We start from the raw sequence: 19,482 nt of genomic DNA on the forward strand, positions 1-19,482 counted from the left end.
ATTTCTTTTGATTCAGAGACTAATACTTGCCAGAAATGGGCAAGTACTAAGTAACACTATATTTACACAGGTAATAGCGGTATAATCCGGAAAAGTAAGTAAATCATGGTAAGAATCCATGGATGAGTTGGATTCAGAGAAGAATTAGGGTGGCGGCTAGGGTTTGTGAGGTGCGGGGAGGGATTGAGAGAGCATAGAGGCGGCTGACTGGGTATAATGAGGCTAGGGTTTGGGGTGAGGTTAATTAGAAGTGGGGAGATTGAATGTGGGTCGTTGATTTCCCAAGATCAACGACCATGATTTTAATGAGAGGTGGGTCAGGTTTGTGGACGGGTATGGGGTAGTAGATCGCTGGTATTGGGCTATGGGTTAGTGGGTTGGAGTTTAGGGTGTGGGCTGGTGAATTAGGTTCGAAATTTGGCCTGTTTTGGGCCAGATTTTAAATATAAGAAATTAAAGGGAAAATAATTTAATAATATAAAAAATAATATTTATGCAACTTAATATTTTAAAATAATAGCTAAAAATTATAACAATATAAAAATTACTTTGACCCTGAATAAAATGACAAATGCAATTATTGCAAAAATGCATAAATAGTTCAAAAAGTGCAAGTGTGATTATGGAATGAAGTAAAATGTTATAAAAACATATGTGTGGGTGTAATAATAAATTTGGATGATTAATGCATCAAAAAAATAATTTCAAAGGATAATTAATAAATATTTGAACAATTAAAATGCAAGAAGATCAAACCTTAAAAATTGTGAAGAATTACAGTAAATACTTATATGAACCTTGTAAATTGGTGATGATGCAGGAATGATATTTTAAAAGCATATATGACTTTTATAAAAACATGCGGGCAAAATTGGGTATCAACAAATACTCCAAGTGAGAGTTTTGGCTTGATTTAGTGGCATTCTTGGGCCACGTGGTGTCCAATGAGGGGACTAAGGTGGATCCAAGGAATATTGAGGTAGTTCAGAGTTGGCCCCGACATTTTACCGCTACTAAGATCCGGAGTTTCCTTAGGTTGGATGGGTATTATCGCCGTTTTGTGGAGGAGTTTTCATCTATAGCAACCTTATTGACTAGATTGACCCATAAGGGTGCCCCATTCAGTTGGTTCGACGAATGTGAGGAGAGCTTTTAGAAGCTCACGGCTGCCTTGACTACAACTCCAGTTTTGGCTTTGCCTTCAACATCGGGTTCTTATACAGTCTATTGTGATGCTTCATGGATTTGCATTGGGAGTGTGTTGATACATGATGGTAGAGTGATTGTTTATGCTTCGCGTCAGTTGAAGTCCCATGAGAAGAACTACCCACTGCACGATTTGGAGTTGGCAGCCATTGTCCGCGCGCTTAAGATTTGGAGACACTATCTTTACGGCATGTCTTGTGAGGTGTTCACGGATCATAGGAGTCTTCAGCACTTATTCAAACAAAAGGATCTGAACTTGAGGCAATGAAGGTGGTTAGATATACTAAAGGACTATGATATCACCATTATTTACTATTCTGGGAAGGCCAATGTGGTGGTTGACTCTTTGAGTAGGAAGGCTTGGAGCATGGGGAATTTTGCTTTTATTCTACTTGGGATGAAACCGTTAGATTTTGATGTTCAGGCTTTGGCCAACAGGTTCGTGAGGTTGGATGTTTTGGAGCCTAAACGGGTTCTTGCTTGCGTGATTTCACGGTCTTCTTTGTTTGAGTTCACCAAGGCACGTCAGTATAATGATCCCCACTTACTTGTCCTTAGGGACACGGGGCAGCACGCTGATGCCAATGAGGTGACTATTGAGAATGATGGGGTGTTGAGGTTGTAGGGTCGGATCTCTGTTCCGAATATGGATAGGTTGTGTGAGTTGATTCTTGAGGAGGCCTATAGTTTACGGTATTCCATTCATCCGGGCATCATGAAGATGTACCATGATTTGAAGTAGCACTACTGGTGGAGAATAATGAAGAAAGATATTATAGAGTATGGGGCTCGATGTTTGAATTGTCAGCAGGTTAAGTACGAGCATTAGAGATCGGGTGGTTTGCTTAAGAGACTTGATATTCTAGAGTGGAAGTGGGCGCATATCACTATAGATTTTGTAATTGGACTTTCATGTACCTTGAGAGGATTTGATGGAGTGTGGGTCATTGTGGATAGACTGACCAAGTCTGCACACTTCATTCCAGTCATGACTACCTACTCTTCAGAGAAACTGGCTCGAATTTATCTTCGTGAGACTGTTCGCCTTCATGGTGTGCCAGTGTCTATTATCTCAGATCGAGGCACACAGTTCATATTGCATTTTTGGAGAGCCATGCAGCGTGAGGCACATAGGTCGAGCTGAGTACAATATTTTATTCACAGACGGACGGATAGTCTGAGCGCATTATTCAGATCTTGGAGGATATGTTACGTGCATGTGTCATTGATTTCGGGGGCTCATGGGATCAGTTTCTATCACTGGCAGAATTCGCCTACAATAATAACTATTAGTCGAGCATCCAGATGGTAGCCTGGGGAGGCTAGCTTGTTGGGTACTGATTTGGTTCGAGATGCCTTAGAGAAGATAAAGTTGATTCAAGAGCGACTTCGTACAATACAGTCCAGGAAAATGAGTTATGCTGATAGGGGGCTCGTGATATGTCAATCATAGTGGGTGAGAGGGTTCTACTCAGAGTTTCTCCCCTGAAGGGTATGATGAGGTTCGGGAAGAAGGGAAAGTTGAGCCCTCGGTATATTGGTCCTTTTGATATTCTTGAGAGAGTGGGTGAGGTGGTCTACAGACTTGCTTTGCCACCCATCTTATCAAAGTTCACCCGGTGTTCCATATTTCTATGCTCTGGAAGTATTATGGTGATCCGTCGTATGTGTTAGATTTCAGCTCATTATAATTGGACAAGGATTTGACCTATGTTGAGGAGCTGGTGGTTATTTTGGATAGGCAAGTCCGGAAGTTGAGGTCGAAGAATATTACATCAGTGAAAGTTTAGTGGAGAGGTCAACCGGTCGAGAAGGCAACTTAGGAGACCGATCATGATATGTGGAGCCGATATCCTTACCTTTTTGGCACTTAAGGTATGTATCTATACTTGTTCGAGGACGAATATTTGTTTAAGAGAGGGAGAATATAATAACCCGACCGATCGTTTTGAGTATTTTAGCCTCGTTTCCCCTATTTGATGCTTTACATAAGTGAATTTGTGATTATGTGACTTTTCGGAGTGGTTGTTTTGGTTTCGGGAGAGTTTTGGATCGAATTGGGACACTTAGTCCCTTAGTTTGGAGGCTTAAGTTGTAAGAGTTGATCGGAGTTTGACTTTTAAGTAGATGACTCCCGAAATGGTATTTTGATGGTTCAAATAGCTTTGTATCGTGATTTTAGACTTAGCCGTATGTACGGGTTTGGATTTGGAGATTCCTAGGTTGTTTTGGCTTGAATTGGTGATAGTTGGAAAACTAAAGGTTTGGAAGGTTGATAGGTTTGACCGAGAGTTGACTTTATTGATATCGGGTTCGGATTGCAGTTTCAGAAATTGGTATAGGTCCGTTGTGTAATTTGGAACTTGCATGTAAAATTTGAGGTCATTCTGAGTTGATTTGATATGGTTCGGCATGAGCTTTGGAAGTTGAAAGTTCATTAGTACATTATGCTTGAATTGAGGTGTGATTCATAGTTTTGATATTGTTTGGTGTGCTTTGAGGCCTCGAGTAGGTCCGTATTATGTGTTGGTATTGGTTGGTGTGATTTTATGGTGTCCCGGGGACCTCGGGTATGTTTCACATCATTTTTCCTTAATTTGGACTGCAGATGCTGGTGTCTGGTTTTGTTCATCGTGATCGCAACAAAGGAGTCGCGTTCGCAGAAGGTATTCTGGTAGCAGGTGAGTTTTCTTCTCCACGTTCGTGATGGTGTGGTCACGTTCGTGCCTTGGGATCCGCGTTCACATTGAAGGGGAGGCAGGATGGGTCAGTTAGGATTTTAACCTTCGCGTTCATGGGAGTAAGAGCGTGTTCACGTAGGCACAATTGAGATAGCCATCGCGTTCGCGACTAGGCTGTCGCGTTCACGAAGAAGGGGCAACAACTGAGTTGAGTTTGGACTTCACGATCACAAATGTGGGTCCGTGATCGCAGTGTGTATACCTAGGCAGACCACTTAAGCAACTCTATTTGAGAGGGTTTTGGTTATTTTATCACATTTTGAGTTATAGAGCTCGGATTTGGACGATTTTGGAGGAGAATTTCACAATTTGGATTGAGGTAAGTATTCTTGACTCGGATTTATTATTTATTCATGATTCCAACTTTTATTTTAGCGATTGATTGATGAATCTAAGGAAGAAAAAATTGGGATTTTTAGTAAAAACTTATCTAAAGTAAAAATTGATGATTTAAAGGGCGATTTGAGCTCGCAATTGGATGAAACAAATATATTTGGACTCGTATTAGAATCGATATTCGAGATTTAGAAGTTTGGTCGGGTTCTAGGGTGCGGACCCGAGGTTGATTTGCATAATTGAACCAAGATTGTATCTTTATCGTTTGGGCTTGTTTCGTATGTCTTTTATTAATATTATTAAATTATTTTGACTAGATTCGATCCGTCCGGAGGTTGGTTCACGCGGGAAGGGCTTCTTAGAGTATTGACTTAGCTTATTTGAGGTCAGCATCTTGCCTAACTTTGCGTGGGAGAATTTTACCTTAGGATTTGGTCTAACTTGCATTATTTGTGCTATGTGAAATTACATGTACATAAGGTGACGAGTGTGTACACGGGCGTATATGTGGTATTTGACCAGACTAGACCTTAGGCTATTAATATGCCTTAAATTGGGGTTGTTTGTTATATGAGTACATAAACAACATGTACACAGTAAGTATCCAGTCTAAACTCGAAAAAGTAGTAACGAGGGGTCGACATCGACACTTACTATAGGCTAACAATAGAATACAGAAATGCTAAACAGACATAGAGTATGTAAATAATAATATTAACACAATGGCAGCAGTGATTAAATGATTATTTAACTAACAGTAAACTCCAAAAGTCTTTCACTAACACATACTAATTCCAAATAAATTCCGAACAAATAAATAAATTTTAACCTCTCAATTCATGAAAACAATATCATGTATATTCAGGCTTCAAGCATTAACACGTACGATTTATGCCGAGGTCGTACGACCCGATTCAGAATAATGTGTACACTACCGAGGGTCGAGCGACATGAACCATAGATGCATCTATTATACTGTCGAGGCTTCGGCCCGCTCCACAAGAAGAGAGATTACTTTATGAACATCCGATTTAAAATCAATTATAAGGTTAATACATAAAGAAACACAATCTCTATTAATGGTCAAGTGACCCGCCAAAATTTAAGCAAGTGAAAGTCTTTACAAATCCTTTAACAAGTTTCAATATAATTTAAGCACTTTAATTAATAAGTAGGGTGCAAACATCGCAAGTATTTCATGATTTGGGTCCTAAACTACACGAACTTAAGCATAATTAGTAGCTACGCACGGACTCTCGTCACCTCGTGTGTACGTAACCCCCATAATTAGAATCAAATAGCAATTTAGATTACATATGGGGTAAATTTCCTCTTACAAGGTTAGGCAAGAGACTTACCTCGTCTCAAAGATCACTTTCCGGCCACAAATTTACTTTAAGGACCCAACTTGGTACCGAACAATCCGAAGCTAGCCAAATGTCATATAAAATAATCAATATACACTCAAAAGTTAATAATTTAGCTATTAGAGTAATTACCCAACCCAAATTGGAAGATTCCTAAAATTTACCTCCGGGCCCACGTGCCAGGATTCCAAAACTTTTCGAAGATAATTGTTACCCATAACCTCACGAACTCAAATATATAATTTTCACCCAATTCCATAATCATTTTAGTGGTTAAATCTCATTTTTATCACAACCTAGATTTTTCAACTAAAGCCATAATTTCCATAATTTTACATGTTAAAATCTACCCATAATCTATGTACTTAACTTACATTGGATAGAAATTACTTACCTTCAATAGCTAGGTGGAAAACCCCCCTCCAAGAAGCTCCAAAATCTCCCAAGAGATGAAAGAAATGAGATAAAATTGCCTAAGTCCCTACATTAAAAGACCTCACTGCCTCTAACGATTCTGCTTCTACGGACCTTGGGTCGCACCTGCAACACCGCTTCTGCGGACAAAGGTCCTCTTCTGCAGAAGACACCCAGCCCAGCTTTGGGTGCACCTGCGGAAGGGCATCGCACCTGCGAGCCCGCTTTTGCGGCTCGCCTCTCGCACTTGCGACCTAGGCCTGGACGACCCCTTCTCGTACCTGCGACTCCTTCATCGCAGAAGCGAGGCCGCTTCTGTGGAAATTCCTCTGCTTCTGCGAGCCACAGATCCCTCGTCCAAAACCGCATCTGCGATCAAAAGCTCGCACCTGCGGCCAATATCTCGTAGGTGAGGACGCACCTTAACTGGTGCACCAACAGTCCCCCAAGTCAAATTCCGAGTCTGATTTCCAATCTGATCCACACTCGAGGCCCTCGGGACCCCATCCAATAACACTCACACATCCAACAACATAACACGGACCTACTCGCGCGCTTGAAACACCAAAATAACATCTTGAAGTATGAGTGGGACGCCAAAACACATGAATCGAATTTTGAAACTCAAAAACCTCTAGAAACACTTTCGTGCGTCAGATTCCTATTAATTCAACTCGGAATGACGCCAATTTTGGTGTGCAAGTCTTAAATCATTATACGGAACTATTCCCGGCCTTGGAATCCCAAACGGACCTCGATATCCCCAAAACCTACTTCAAACCAAATTTAAAGAACTTTAAAACCTTCAACGCGCCAGCTTTCAACTTTATGCGCCGAAACACTCCCGGGTCATCCATAACTCAATCTGTACCTACTCTCAAGTCCAAAATCATCATACGAATCTATTTTGACCGCCAAATCCCGGTTCCGAGGTTGTTTACTTAAAATGTTGACCCAAGCCAAACTTAACCCTTTTAAGCCAAGGTTAAGGTACTAAGTGTTCCGATTTCGACCCAAACCCTTCCAAGCTCAAACTAACCGCCCCCGTAAGTCATAAAATAGTAAAAGCACATATGGGGAGTCTTAATTAGGGGAAGGGAGATCTAGAAAGCAAAACAATTGGTCGGTTCGTTACATTCTCCACCTCTTAAACAAACGTTCGTCCTCGAATGGGTCTAGAATCGTACCTGGAGTGCCGAGTAGATATGGCTATCTGCTTCACATGTGTTCCTCGGTCTCCCAAGTCGCCTCCTCGACTGGTTGACTCCTCCACTGAACCTTTACCACATAAATCTTCTTGGACCTTAACTGGCAAACCTGCCTGTCAATAATGGCAACTGGCTCCTCCTCATAACCCAGGATCTCATCTAACTGAACCGTGCTATATCTAACACATGCAACCTATCAGCATGATATTTTCGGAGCATAGACATGTGGAAAACCGGATGAAATCCCGATAGACTGGGAGGCAAGGCAAGCTCATAAGCAACCTCCCCAAGTCATCTCAACACCTCAAATGGACCTATAAACCTTGGGCTCAACTTGCCCTTCTTCCCGAACCTCATGATTCCCTTCATCGGTGAGACTTTCAAGAGAACCTTCTCACCCACCATAAATGATAAATCACGCACCTTCTGATATGCGTAACTCTTCTATCTGGACTGTATTGCGCGAAGTCTCTCCTGAATCAACTTTACCTTTTCCAAGGCATCCTTCACCAAATCAGTACCATATAACTTAGTCTCGCCGGGCTCAAACCATCTGATGGGCGAATGACATCGTCGGCCATATAAAGCCTCAAATGGAGTCATCTCAATGCTGGACTGATAACTGTTGTTGTAAGCAAACTCGGCCAAAGGCAAGTATCAATCCCACTGCCCTTCAAAGTCAATCACACATGTTCTAAGCATATAATCCAAGATCTGAACTGTCCGCTCCGACTGCTCGTCGGTCTACGGATGAAAGGCTGTGTTGAGATCAACCCGAGTCCCCAACTCACTTTGTACTGCCCTCCAGAAATGCAAAGTAAACTGAGGGCCTCTATATGATATAATGGAAACAGGCACACCATGCAATTGAATAATCTCCTGAATGTAAATCTGGGCCAATCTCACTGAAGAATACGTGGTTACAACCGGAATGAAGTGTGCCGACTTGGTCAACCTTTCGACAATGACCCAAATTACCTCAAGGTCCGAGGCAACCCAACTATGAAGTCCATAGTGATGCGCTCCCATTTCCACTCAAGTATAACCATCTGCTGGAGTAGGCCACCCGACCTCTGATGCTCATATTTAACCTGTTGGCAATTTAGGTACCTTGCTACATACTCAACTATGTCCTTCTTCGTAGCACCTGGATGAATAGAATACCGAGAACTGTGCCAAGGTCGATTTATGTCCTTCTTCGTACCTCGCTACATACTCATATTTAGCACGCGCGATTTATGCCGAGGTCGTACGGTCCAATCTAGAATAATGTGTACACTACCGAGGGTAGAGCGACACGAGCCATAGATGCATCTATTATACTGTCGAAGCATACGGCCCGCTCCACAAGAAGAGAGATTACTTTATGAACATCCGATTTAAAAGCTATTATAAGGCTAATACACAAAGAAGCACAATCTCTATTAACGGTCAAGTGACCCGCCAAAACTCAAGTAAGTGAAATTCGGTCCTTGCAAATCCTTTAACAAGTTTCAATATAATTTGAGCACTTTAATTAACAAGTAGGATACAAAAATCACAAGTATTTCATGATTTGGGTCCTAAACTACCCGGACTTAAGCATAATTAGTAGCTACGCACGGACTCTCATCACCTCGTGTGTACGTAACCCCCACAATTAGAATCAAATAGCAATTTAGATCACATATGGGGTAAATTTCCTCTTACAAGGTTAGGCAAGAGACTTACCTCGTCTCAAAACTCACTTTCAGGCCACAAATTTACTCTAAGGATCCAACTTGGTGCCGAACAATCCGAAGCTAGCCAAATGCCATATAAAATAATCAATATACACTCAAAAGTTAATAATTTAGCTATTAGAGTAATTACCCAACCCAAATTGAAAGATTCTTAAAATTTTGCGTGCAAGTCTTAAATCATCATACGGAAATATTCCCGGGCTCGGAATCCCAAACAGACCTCAATATCATCAAAACCTAGTTCAAACCAAATTTAAAGAACTTTAAAACCTTAAATGCACCAACTTTCAACTTTATGTGCCGAAACGCTACCAGGTCATCCAAACTCCGATCCGAACCTATGCCCAAGTCCAAAATTATCATACGAACCTATTGGGACCGTCAAATCCCCGATTCCGAGGACGTTTACTAAAAATGTTGACCCAAGCCAAACATAACCCTTTTAAGCCAATGTTAAGGAACTAAGTGTTCCGATTTCGATCCGAACCTTTCCAAGCCCGAACTAACCGTCCCCGCAAGTCATAAAACAGTAAAATCACATATGGGAGTCTTAATTAGGGGAACGGGGATCTAGAAAAAAAAAACGACCGGTCAGATCGTTATAAAAATCTTCAAAAAGGGTATGTTTTCTCTTTTTTTAAAAAGAAAAACGTTTTGATCATTAGTCTTTAAAATGGCTCTATAATTTTAATGACAAAATATGCCACTAGGCTCATTACTATGAGTCAATGCCTAAGGCCATCTCCAACCCTCCCCCATTTTTCCATAATGGGGGCAATTTTTGCCATAATGATGCTCCAACCCTCCCTCATTTTTGTCCCCAAAATGGGGGATAATAGTGTTCCTCCAGATATGGGGGTACACTATTCATCTCCCCATTTACTATTCATGCATATTTTATTATTTAACTCTTTTAATTTATCTCTTTATATATACCTAATTATGTTTATGTAATATCTTTATAATGTTAATTTTACATCTTAACTTTGGCGTATAATTTTGATAAATTAATTTTCGTGCATTTATTATTTTTATGTAAAATTATAAGTTAATTTTATTATAAGTTATAATTGTACAAAAAATATATAATCATCTCAAAAAATGAATGGTGCAAATATAAAATATTAGATGTTACTAAAATTGAAAGGTGCGAACATAAAATATTAGATGTTGCTAAAATTGAAAAGTGAAAATTGAAAATACATTAAATAAAAATACATTAAAATTGAAAATACATGAAAATTGAAAATACATAAAAATTGAAACTACGGTAAATAGCATAATAACTTAGTAGGGAGGTATGTCGTTTCCAGATACACCAAAATCATTATAGTATTGAGTGAATGGGGCCGAGGATTGTTGTGGTTGTGAGTGTGGATATTGTTGACTTCTTTTATACATTATTCGTTGTTGTTCTTGTCGCATAAATTCATGACGAGTCAGATCGACAATAGAATCCACATCCATCATTAAAATTTTATTTTCTTCTTTCATTTTTTTTACTCTTAGTTTTTCTTTTTGAACAGCCAAAACTTCTTTTTTGCCTCGGTTGCATTATTCATCGCCTCAACCATCCGATTATTTTCTGATTGGATTGTCTTCATATAATCTTCGTCAATTTTTCTCTTCATTTTTGCTTTCTTCACCCCACTAGGCCATTATGATGATGTGGAATCACCTGCAACATCCTCATTTAAATTTAGTGAAAATGATGATAAGTTAGGGGATGATAGATAGGGTGAATCAGGGATAGGATTCTCAGAGTCCGATGATATATTAGCATAGCCTTGCTTTCTTGTTTTTTTCCTTCCAAAATCGCCATCGTTAAACTTCTCAAACTCCTTCGTTATAGCCCACACATGATCAAATTTAAAGCCCTTTTTGAAGTTCAGATCTTGCATAAGTAAAACTTTTGCTTGTGTAAGCTGCAATATTAAAAAAAAAAACAAAAAACAAACAGTAAGTAAATATATATACAAATAAAATATAAGTAACTACAAAATAAATACTCACAATATCCTGCTCAAAAGCACCACTAGGACGCAAATTTTCTACTTGACGTACACATCCGTTTAATTTTCTTACCGCCTTCTCAATCATTTGCATTCGGTGTTGCAACGATTTCTTCGTGCGACTCTCCCAAAAATCTTCCTTTGTATTGTTGTATGCATCTACGATTCGACCCCAATGATTTCACTTTTATTTGAATTATTAGTTAATCTATAATAATTGCTTACAAATTATATTATTTAAAATTTTATAGAATTTTTTTAATGGAAATTACAAATTAATGAAAATAAAAGATGGAATTTTTTTAATGGAGTTTAAATTTTTTTTTGAAATGAAAGATAATAATATAATATAGAAGAAAGAGAAGAATATAAAAAAGAATATTCTCTTTTAGAGGAAAAAATAGGGGAATGATTGGAGTAAGTTGTCACAAAAATAGGAAAATCCCCAAAAAAATGAGGATAAAGGTTGGAGATGGCCTAAGTAGTATTTGTTTACAACGAATCATTTTTTTCTAATTTTTCTATCGAAAAGAAAAAGAAAAGAAAAAACGAAAAGACCATGCTTTCCTTCGGTGTATAGTCTTTTCAGTCTCACCCTACGTGACATCTTGCACGTCAAGTCACCTCTTTCTTACTGTTTATTCATTTATCTGTTCTACCCCTCTCCAATTTGATCTAGAGCTTTCACCTTTAAGGGTAAATTGATAATTGAGCCTTCCTTCCTTCTTTCTGTATTTTTTTTGCTGTTTACCCATTATTTGTTCCTTTGTACTTTAATTTTGTTGCTTCTACTGCTCTTACAGGTGAGTTCAATTCGAATTTTCTTTTCCTCTTGCTTGGTTTATTGGCAAATTTTGCATATGTATTAGCTTTACTCACCCGTTTGAAGAAAAGTCGTATCAGATTTGGTCGCTGTTGCACACCAAGGTTGTTTGATAATATGCCTAAATCAACTGACCGTGCACAGTTGACTATGCCATCTAAGACTGACAAAGATTTTTACACGGTACTAAAGGAAATGAATTGCAGACACTATAAACTTGAAGGAGAAACTTAGATATAAAAGGTTAAAGTAAAGAAAAAAGTTATTGCCTAGTGGTCAATGGAGGGGAAGGAGAACATGATGTGTCTAGTTCAGAGGTAAGAAATATTAGGTAATTTGTTTCCATCCGTCTAAGCCTTGGCGGAGGGAATTATACATTGTTGGCCTGAGATAATAGGTACCCGGAGAAATAGTCGAGGCGTGCCTAAGTTGGCTTGTATCACTTTACATGTATTAATGAACTCTAAATGATGTGCCTGCTAAGTATTTTAATTTAGCTTCCTCTAAGTTTGAGGTAAATTACAAGTTACATGATGTTTGGGCTCATGCTATAGGTGATACTGGATATGTCCTCTTTACTTTTCTAATGATAAAAGTACTTTTGTAATATATACATGATGTTGCTTTCTCATTCTTATCTGAATGCAAATTTTCACTATGTTTAAACATAACCACCATTGCTCCGATCCATTACTTAAACGTATGATGAGGTTGATGAACTGGAATACAGCTGGGGCAAGCTTGCGTTAACTATATTTAAAATCTTGAATCTGTTGTTATTATAGGGTGGCTTTATCTTGATTTCTGTGCTCTTGAATTGAAAGCTACCACATCAACTCAGGGTCATCATAATTTTCCTGGTCCTTAAAATGAATAGGTATCATGCTGATATTTTTGTCTTTATAAGTGTGCCTGATCTAATTTGAAATGGGATATACTTTTGCCTCAAGCCTTTATAGTGTTAACCATAGCTAGTATATAATATATATAATGCATATATGTACAGTGTATGAATTATTTTGAGTTTTTATTTTTATTTTTAACCCATCTTTTACTTTGTCTTAATACTTCTTGCAGATTGAAGATGAACGTTGTAGGTTGTAGTTAAAATGATTTCATTTGAGTCATAATTTGCTGGTCAAACTCTATTTGTTGATGGCAGCAATTAGGTTTTCAACGTTGACAAGAACCCTTAGTTCCTCTTTAAGATTAGCAAATCAGGTTGATGTCAGACCTTCATTCGCTTGTGTAAATAGTAATCACTACGCTAGAGAAACCGCCTATTCCAAAAGCTATGCTGCCCCCAAATGTTTCGATATGAGGGGTATACACTCTGCTTGTGTGCCCAATCATGTTACTCCATATCTTAGTGGGCTATTTGATAATAAAAATTTGAGGGGAAGTATCTCAATTGTTGGGACTAGCCCCATATGGAATAGTCGATGGTATTCATCGTCTGTTAATAGTAAAGGAGATATTCTTAAGGGTTCAGAAGTTTCAGCTGGTGCAACTGGGTCTGATATGGATACAAGTGGTGTTGGTGGAAGTGAATGGATTGGTAAGGTTAAGGAAGCTTGGCAAAGAACCATAGATGCTGTGACTTATACTGGGGAAAAGGCGAAAGAGGCATCTTCTGAAATGACTCCTTATGTTGAACAAGTGCTTGATGCGCACCCTTATTTGAGAGATGTAATTGTTCCGGTTGGTGGCACTTTAATTGGTACCTTGATGGCTTGGATCGTGATGCCAAGGCTTTTGAGGAGATTTCACAAGTACTCAATGCAAGGCCCAGCTGCTTTGCTGCCTGGAAGCTCAATATGGGGGCAAGTTCCTTATGAGAAAAGTATTTGGGGTGCTATGGAGGACCCCGTTCGATATTTGATCACCTTCATGGCATTTTCACAGATGTTAGTAATGCGTTTCTTACTTGTTTTTTTCCCACAATGTTCTATCAGTTGTCTTTATCATTGATTTATATCTGTGTGCAGCGCGGTGATGGTGGCACCAAGCACTGTCGCATCACAATACCTTCTTCAGACTTGGAGAGGTGCTGCTATTCTTTCATTTGTCTGGTTTCTACAGCGATGGAAAACAAATGTGATCAGCAGAGCTTTGGTTGTCAAGAGCCTTGAAAAAGGTGACCGTGATCGGTTGTTAACTTTGGACAGAATCTCTTCCGTTGGCCTCTTCATCCTTGGGCTAATGACTTTAGCTGAAGTTTGTGGAGTAGCCGTACAGTCTATTCTGACTGTTGGTGGAATTGGAGGTGAGTTTTCTTAGCTTGGTTCCCACCTGCCTAGTTCTATGAGCGGGAAAAACAAAAGATCAGCTTAGTGTGCTAAATATTGGATCTTATATTTGAGGAATGATGTGTGCAATAGATCATTTGTTGCAAATGGATTTTTCCAATTACTAATTAACCATGGAATCATACTAATGTAAAATCTTTAAGCTAAGGGAAGACATACATAATCAGTAGTATATTTGACGGTTGCTTCATTTGGTTCTGTCACGAGGCACATCTTTTTACATTTCTAGTATAATCCCAGGGTCTAACTGCTCCTTTGCATCCTTATTTTCCTCATCAGCATCATTTTATTCATAGTAGTCTAAATCTGTAACTTCTTTGTCCTTTTTCGGTGCTTGAAATTTTATCATCTAGCATATTTTCTTTGGTGTCTCCAGTTGTAGTTGTTATTATTGTTTTTATCTATTTACTTTTTTGTGTATGTGGGAAACTGCTATGATTCATCTTTTGCCAGATCTTCTAACATAGTGTGTAGAAAATTTTCTCCATCATTCTACATAAGAACACATGTTAATCATTTTGTTGTTACAATCTACACATGCTGTATAAACTTCGAGAATCCTGACTCAGTTATGTTGTTCGGACTCTTCAAAATTGTTGTTGCACTTGTGTTGCCACGACATGGGTGTGGGTATGAGATCTACATGGGATTTGGTCAACTTACATGTCACGACCCAAACCAATGGGCCGCGACTGGCACCCGGTACCTTACTCAACCGAGTACCAACGTAACGTATCTTTCTTATTACATCATCATATACACGTGACATATGTGCCTAATAGGCAAACATGATCATTTATAAACTCAAAACATAAGCCGACAAGGCCGTACAATTTTTCACGTACACGACATATGTCTACAAGCCTCTAAGAGTACATAAATGCTATAAAGGTCGGGACAGAGCCCCGCCATACCAAACCATACACATCTAAATCATACTGACAAAACAAACAGCTTCGGAGCAAATGGAGTGCACCAATATCTTCTGCTGAGCTGATCGCCTACTTGGAAGACTCTCGACTTGTCTATCGAGACCTGCAGGCATGAAACGCAGCGTCCCCAGGCAAAAGGGACGTATGTACAAATAATGTACCGAGTATGTAAGGAATGAAAATTAGTAAATAATAGACATGAGAGAAACACAGAGTAAAAGACTCGACATGTACGTTTGCATAGCTCTGTGAATCATTTCATTTTTTATAATGTCATGCATATGCGTATAAATGTCATACCATGCATAGGTATATGCGTTCATAATATCATCAAGTCTCTAAGGGCATCCCATCATATCATTTCGGCCACTGTGGGCAAATCATCAACGTATACCAGCTGATCAGGTGGTGGTACGTATATAACGCCGTAACCTTTTCCCATATCCCATATACATATAATGCCATATGGTCATGGGTCAATGTACATGTATAAATGAATGCAATGCATGAGAAAGTACGTCAATAAAATCTCTCAGAATGTCATAAGACCATTATGCCTTTGATTAATATTATGAAGTAAACTTTTTCAACTTACGTATTTTTCTGAGACCCATGAACATATGATAAAATAATAGGACACATGGGAATTCAAGAATATAGGCACCTCTAATACTTCTATGAATAGAGTCATTTATGGAAGTTGTGCATTTTCTTGTTTCGTTTGTGTCATATAGATCATGCCAAAAGAAAGAAGGGATAACCTTAACATACCTGAGTCGATTTTCTTGACAATCCCTCTAAGACACGTATATTGTGACAACACGTAACGGCAAAATCGGAGTAGGAAAAATCCGTATGATATTCTTGAGAAAGATTACACCGTACTCCATTATAATTGCCCAATCTCACGTTCTGATATATGACTCTCATATTCTTAAGAATGAATATGTGACTTTCATGTTCTTAAGACTTAAAATGGCTCTCCTTTATTAAAAGGATATGTGACTAATTTCTAGCCTTACCATGCATGTTGTATTTGATAGAAGAATAATGATCTATAACCATGGTATATAGAGTCTACCAGTAATCATTGCAAGAGCACGCCCCATTCTTAAAATGGTGGAAACGGTTTGAAACTCTCAAAATAATTTCCTTTTCTATTAGCTTTGATGATAACTTCATAAAGTTGTGGCAATCCAAACAAATACGGATGTTCTTTATAATCTTAATGACACTGCAGCTAACATTCTTTGCCAACTCCCACATCTCAATTTTTGCCACATAATCTAATGACTTAAAGAGTCACAATTCTTGGGGGTGGCTTACTGCCACGTGGGGAGGGTCTAACTTTATCCAACTCTTTAATTTAATTGCTAATCTCCCACTAAAATTAATAATTACCCGATTATCCACATAATTAAGAATTATCTCAAATTACTTAAAACACTACTCACTTTTAACACACCTTATACACCTTACTATCATGGTCATGTGGTACCTTGTATGACACTAGTCTATAAATACCAGATATTTTAGCTCGGGCCGTATTTTATCCCAAAATGCCAAACGATGAAATTCATTTTATTCGATTCGTTTACCCTTTATCCTTCACGGCACTTACTTATCGCTCTTTATAAATAGCATAAATGCGTGTAACCTCAAGATAATGTCATTCCCGAGCTTCCATTAATTTATTTATGGCGTACTTTCACTTACAAAAACATGGGGTGTAGCATCATTTCACCCTTTTGGAATATTCGTCCTCCAATGTTGACTGATGCACTTATCATTCTCATAACCCATAGCTCTTGCTAATACTTTTTATTCTCCTTTCCATTTAGATAACTGTTCTTTGAATAAATCCAAAGGCCAGGGCATTCCCCCCATTTAAGCCTCTTTCTCACACCACGACTTGCAGTCGGAATCCTTTTAATCTCGTAACTGTTGCTACCTAATCATGCAGCCTGTACGACTCTAACTTTGTATGTGCGCGCCTATGCGACACTTCTCTCCTCTTTCCTCCAGCTCTTAGCCAATCTCTGGGCCTCACTTTGTGAACATATACAAAATTATGTCAAACTGTCCCTCTGAGCGTCATTAGCTTTACTACATCTAAGTAGGCCATAGTATACCGTAACTCTTACTTTGATTTATTGTTACTGAGGTCTGCGACCAAACTCCAGGTAACTCTTGTTGCTTATCCTATATGCATACAACTAAGTCTTTTAACGCTTCTTCATTACTGTTCATCTTAAGAATGATGGTCTAATCTCATATCGTACTTTGTATCTTTTATCCATCCATTGTTGATTCACCTCAATGTTGATCTACAATATTCCATCGATAACTTGAAACTTATTACGTAATACATTGCCACTAGGGCTTATGCTGCATCAAGGAATGCTTGAAGTGATTTTCCTGATCCACTTAGGGGCGATACTGTACTTCAATAATCGTATTTTATAGCATCCCAATGTGATTCACCTTAAAATTCCGTACAATCCATGAAATCCTCTTCAAATCATTACTCAGTCGAAGGCCCAAACGTCATCCGTTATCTATCACAATCACACCCTCATTCCATTGCCAGGGCAACATTCCATTTTTTTTTTATAGATATTATTAGTCTTAGACTCCTTTGAGTTCATTCAGGCTATACTGAACTTTCTATAATTTAGAGAAACCATTAGCTCTCTTGTTTTCATGGTTTAATCCCGAGGACTTATCCATTCTCGTCACCTTCTCACTCGTCCTTTCTTGTCATAAAACTTTGTCGCTTTACTATACTTTAGCTTGCGACCTATACATATCTATTTATACTATTCGCAGCCTTCCTTCAACTTGCTTGCACCATAGATTTCCTTGTGTTATTCTGGAACATCAAGTGAGACATCACATCGCATCTAACTCTTTTTTATTCTCTTGACTAGATCTCTCGGTACTTAGAAACCATAGGCTGGAAGGTATGTCACTGACGACGCTGCTATCATTCCTGGATATTGAATCGCAGTGCTTCTAACCTTCTATCCGAAGCATGGACTATTCACGATCTTCTGCCTTTGAGTATCTTGTACGTTGTTCACCTTTACCTTACTTACCTTAAAATCTCGCATTGTATGTTCTATCTCTTTCATGACCTCCCTTCCACATAGGTATAATTCACGTCCATAACTTGAAGCTCTATTATAATACTTGCACCTCTGGTGCATACACAATCCGGTGGGAGCATCGTACTGACTTCTTATGAGGCTGATACTTTTCTAACCGGCTTTATCGTAGGGCCGTTATAGAATATGGTTGTTGTACTATCCCTCTGGTACCTTTGATATTAAGAGTGATCCTGTAACGTTCTCAATCACGATTTCTCTAATTTTCTGGGTCCAATAATCAGATTCCTGATTTACTTCGTTGATGTAACTCTTCAGTTTTCTCCTTCTTCTGATCAGCCTTTATGTAGGCTTACGCTACCTCCCGATCTGCGGTTCATGGTATTAGTTATTACGTTTAGCCTTTCACGGGCGCTGAGGAATATCCACGATATAATCCTTTAATAATTCAATCCTTCGTCTATGACCTGGGCTCAATTCTTTCTTTTAACTTCTACCGGAACCTCCTACGGCTGTATATGCTGCATGTATAAAACTCCAAACTCTTAAGTGCGTTTATAACGTAACTAACTTTGGATCATGAATCGAATAATTCTTTTTGTTCCATCTGAGCTTTCTTTAAACATAAGCAATTACTTTTCCTGGTCTTTCTGCCCCCTTTTTGCTTGCATACTTAGCTTATCTTGGTGCCCATGCATATTGGAATTCCATATAACTCATATGATCTTGAATGTCACTTCTGATTTTACTTCCCGTTCATTAGCCACAGTAGGTGCCATTTTCTTATGGAGTGTATACAATGTTGTTGTGAGACTGTTGTTATAAGACCATTTCCTCCTTAGGTCAAGCTGCGAGCTAATTACACCGAATACTTGACAATTTTTTTTTTTTGATGTCCTTTCTTGCCTATAATTATCCATAGTTTACGCTCGTGTGCTTGTAGGGTTGCTTCTGAACTTGATATTTTGACTGTCTTCCCAGTGACTTTCTCTGTTATTTCAGTAACACTCATATGGTACCTTTAACTACCCCAACTCCTATCTGAATATTTCTCAAGGATCACGATGTCATATCTGTGAGACTGAATTCACCATAACTAGGCTCTTCCTGAATCAATTACTGACTACTCGTTGGCCCATTCTCATATCAATATTCTGCGTAATTTTTCTTGGGTTATTTCTTTGTCTTAACTTACGTCTCGCACTGACTCCTTATCTATCAATAACATCTTGGGCCGGGACCCTTACTTCCTTTCCTTGACGCCGTGTTTGTATAATGTTCTGGAATCGTAGCATATCTGTAGGCT

The 19,482-nt window shown here is 38.7% G+C and overlaps 2 protein-coding genes across 5 annotated transcripts in view; one reads left to right on the forward strand and one right to left on the reverse strand.

The window, feature by feature from the left end:
- Nucleotides 1–10,651: 10,651 nt before the first annotated feature.
- On the reverse strand, nt 10,652–11,093 carry LOC104098746 (uncharacterized). The gene is made up of 2 exons (XM_009605559.3): nt 11,007–11,093; nt 10,652–10,918 (listed from the first exon to the last, which is right to left on the reverse strand). Exons 1-2 carry the CDS (start codon nt 11,091–11,093, stop codon nt 10,652–10,654), a joined length of 354 nt encoding a protein of 117 aa, XP_009603854.3.
- A 472-nt stretch (nt 11,094–11,565) lies between these two features.
- The window catches only part of LOC104098728 (mechanosensitive ion channel protein 1, mitochondrial-like), a 31,043-nt gene continuing 23,126 nt past the window's right edge, over nt 11,566–19,482 (forward strand). The window contains exons 1-4 of one of the 4 annotated variants that reach the window (XM_070182186.1): nt 11,602–11,701; nt 11,809–12,145; nt 12,906–13,735; nt 13,817–14,094. In XM_070182186.1, coding sequence (XP_070038287.1) covers nt 12,984–13,735; nt 13,817–14,094 — 1,030 coding nt within the window. In that variant the 5' untranslated portion in view covers nt 11,602–11,701; nt 11,809–12,145; nt 12,906–12,983. Of the gene's footprint in view, nt 12,146–12,905; nt 13,736–13,816; nt 14,095–19,482 lie in introns of all 4 variants that reach the window. The other 3 variants (XM_070182185.1, XM_070182184.1, XM_070182187.1) reach the window with 3 other exon arrangements.

This window comes from Nicotiana tomentosiformis, chromosome 8 (assembly GCF_000390325.3).
Source record: "Nicotiana tomentosiformis chromosome 8, ASM39032v3, whole genome shotgun sequence".
Taxonomy (NCBI): domain Eukaryota; kingdom Viridiplantae; phylum Streptophyta; class Magnoliopsida; order Solanales; family Solanaceae; genus Nicotiana; species Nicotiana tomentosiformis.

Excerpts from the sequence above, each read along its gene's own strand:
- LOC104098746 (XM_009605559.3), bottom strand. The coding sequence starts at position 11,093 with ATGATTGAGAAGGCGGTAAGAAAATTAAACGGATGTGTACGTCAAGTA. Across the intron at positions 10,919-11,006 it reads GTGCTTTTGAGCAGGATATT|CTTACACAAGCAAAAGTTTT; the intron begins GTGAGTATTTAT and ends TTAATATTGCAG.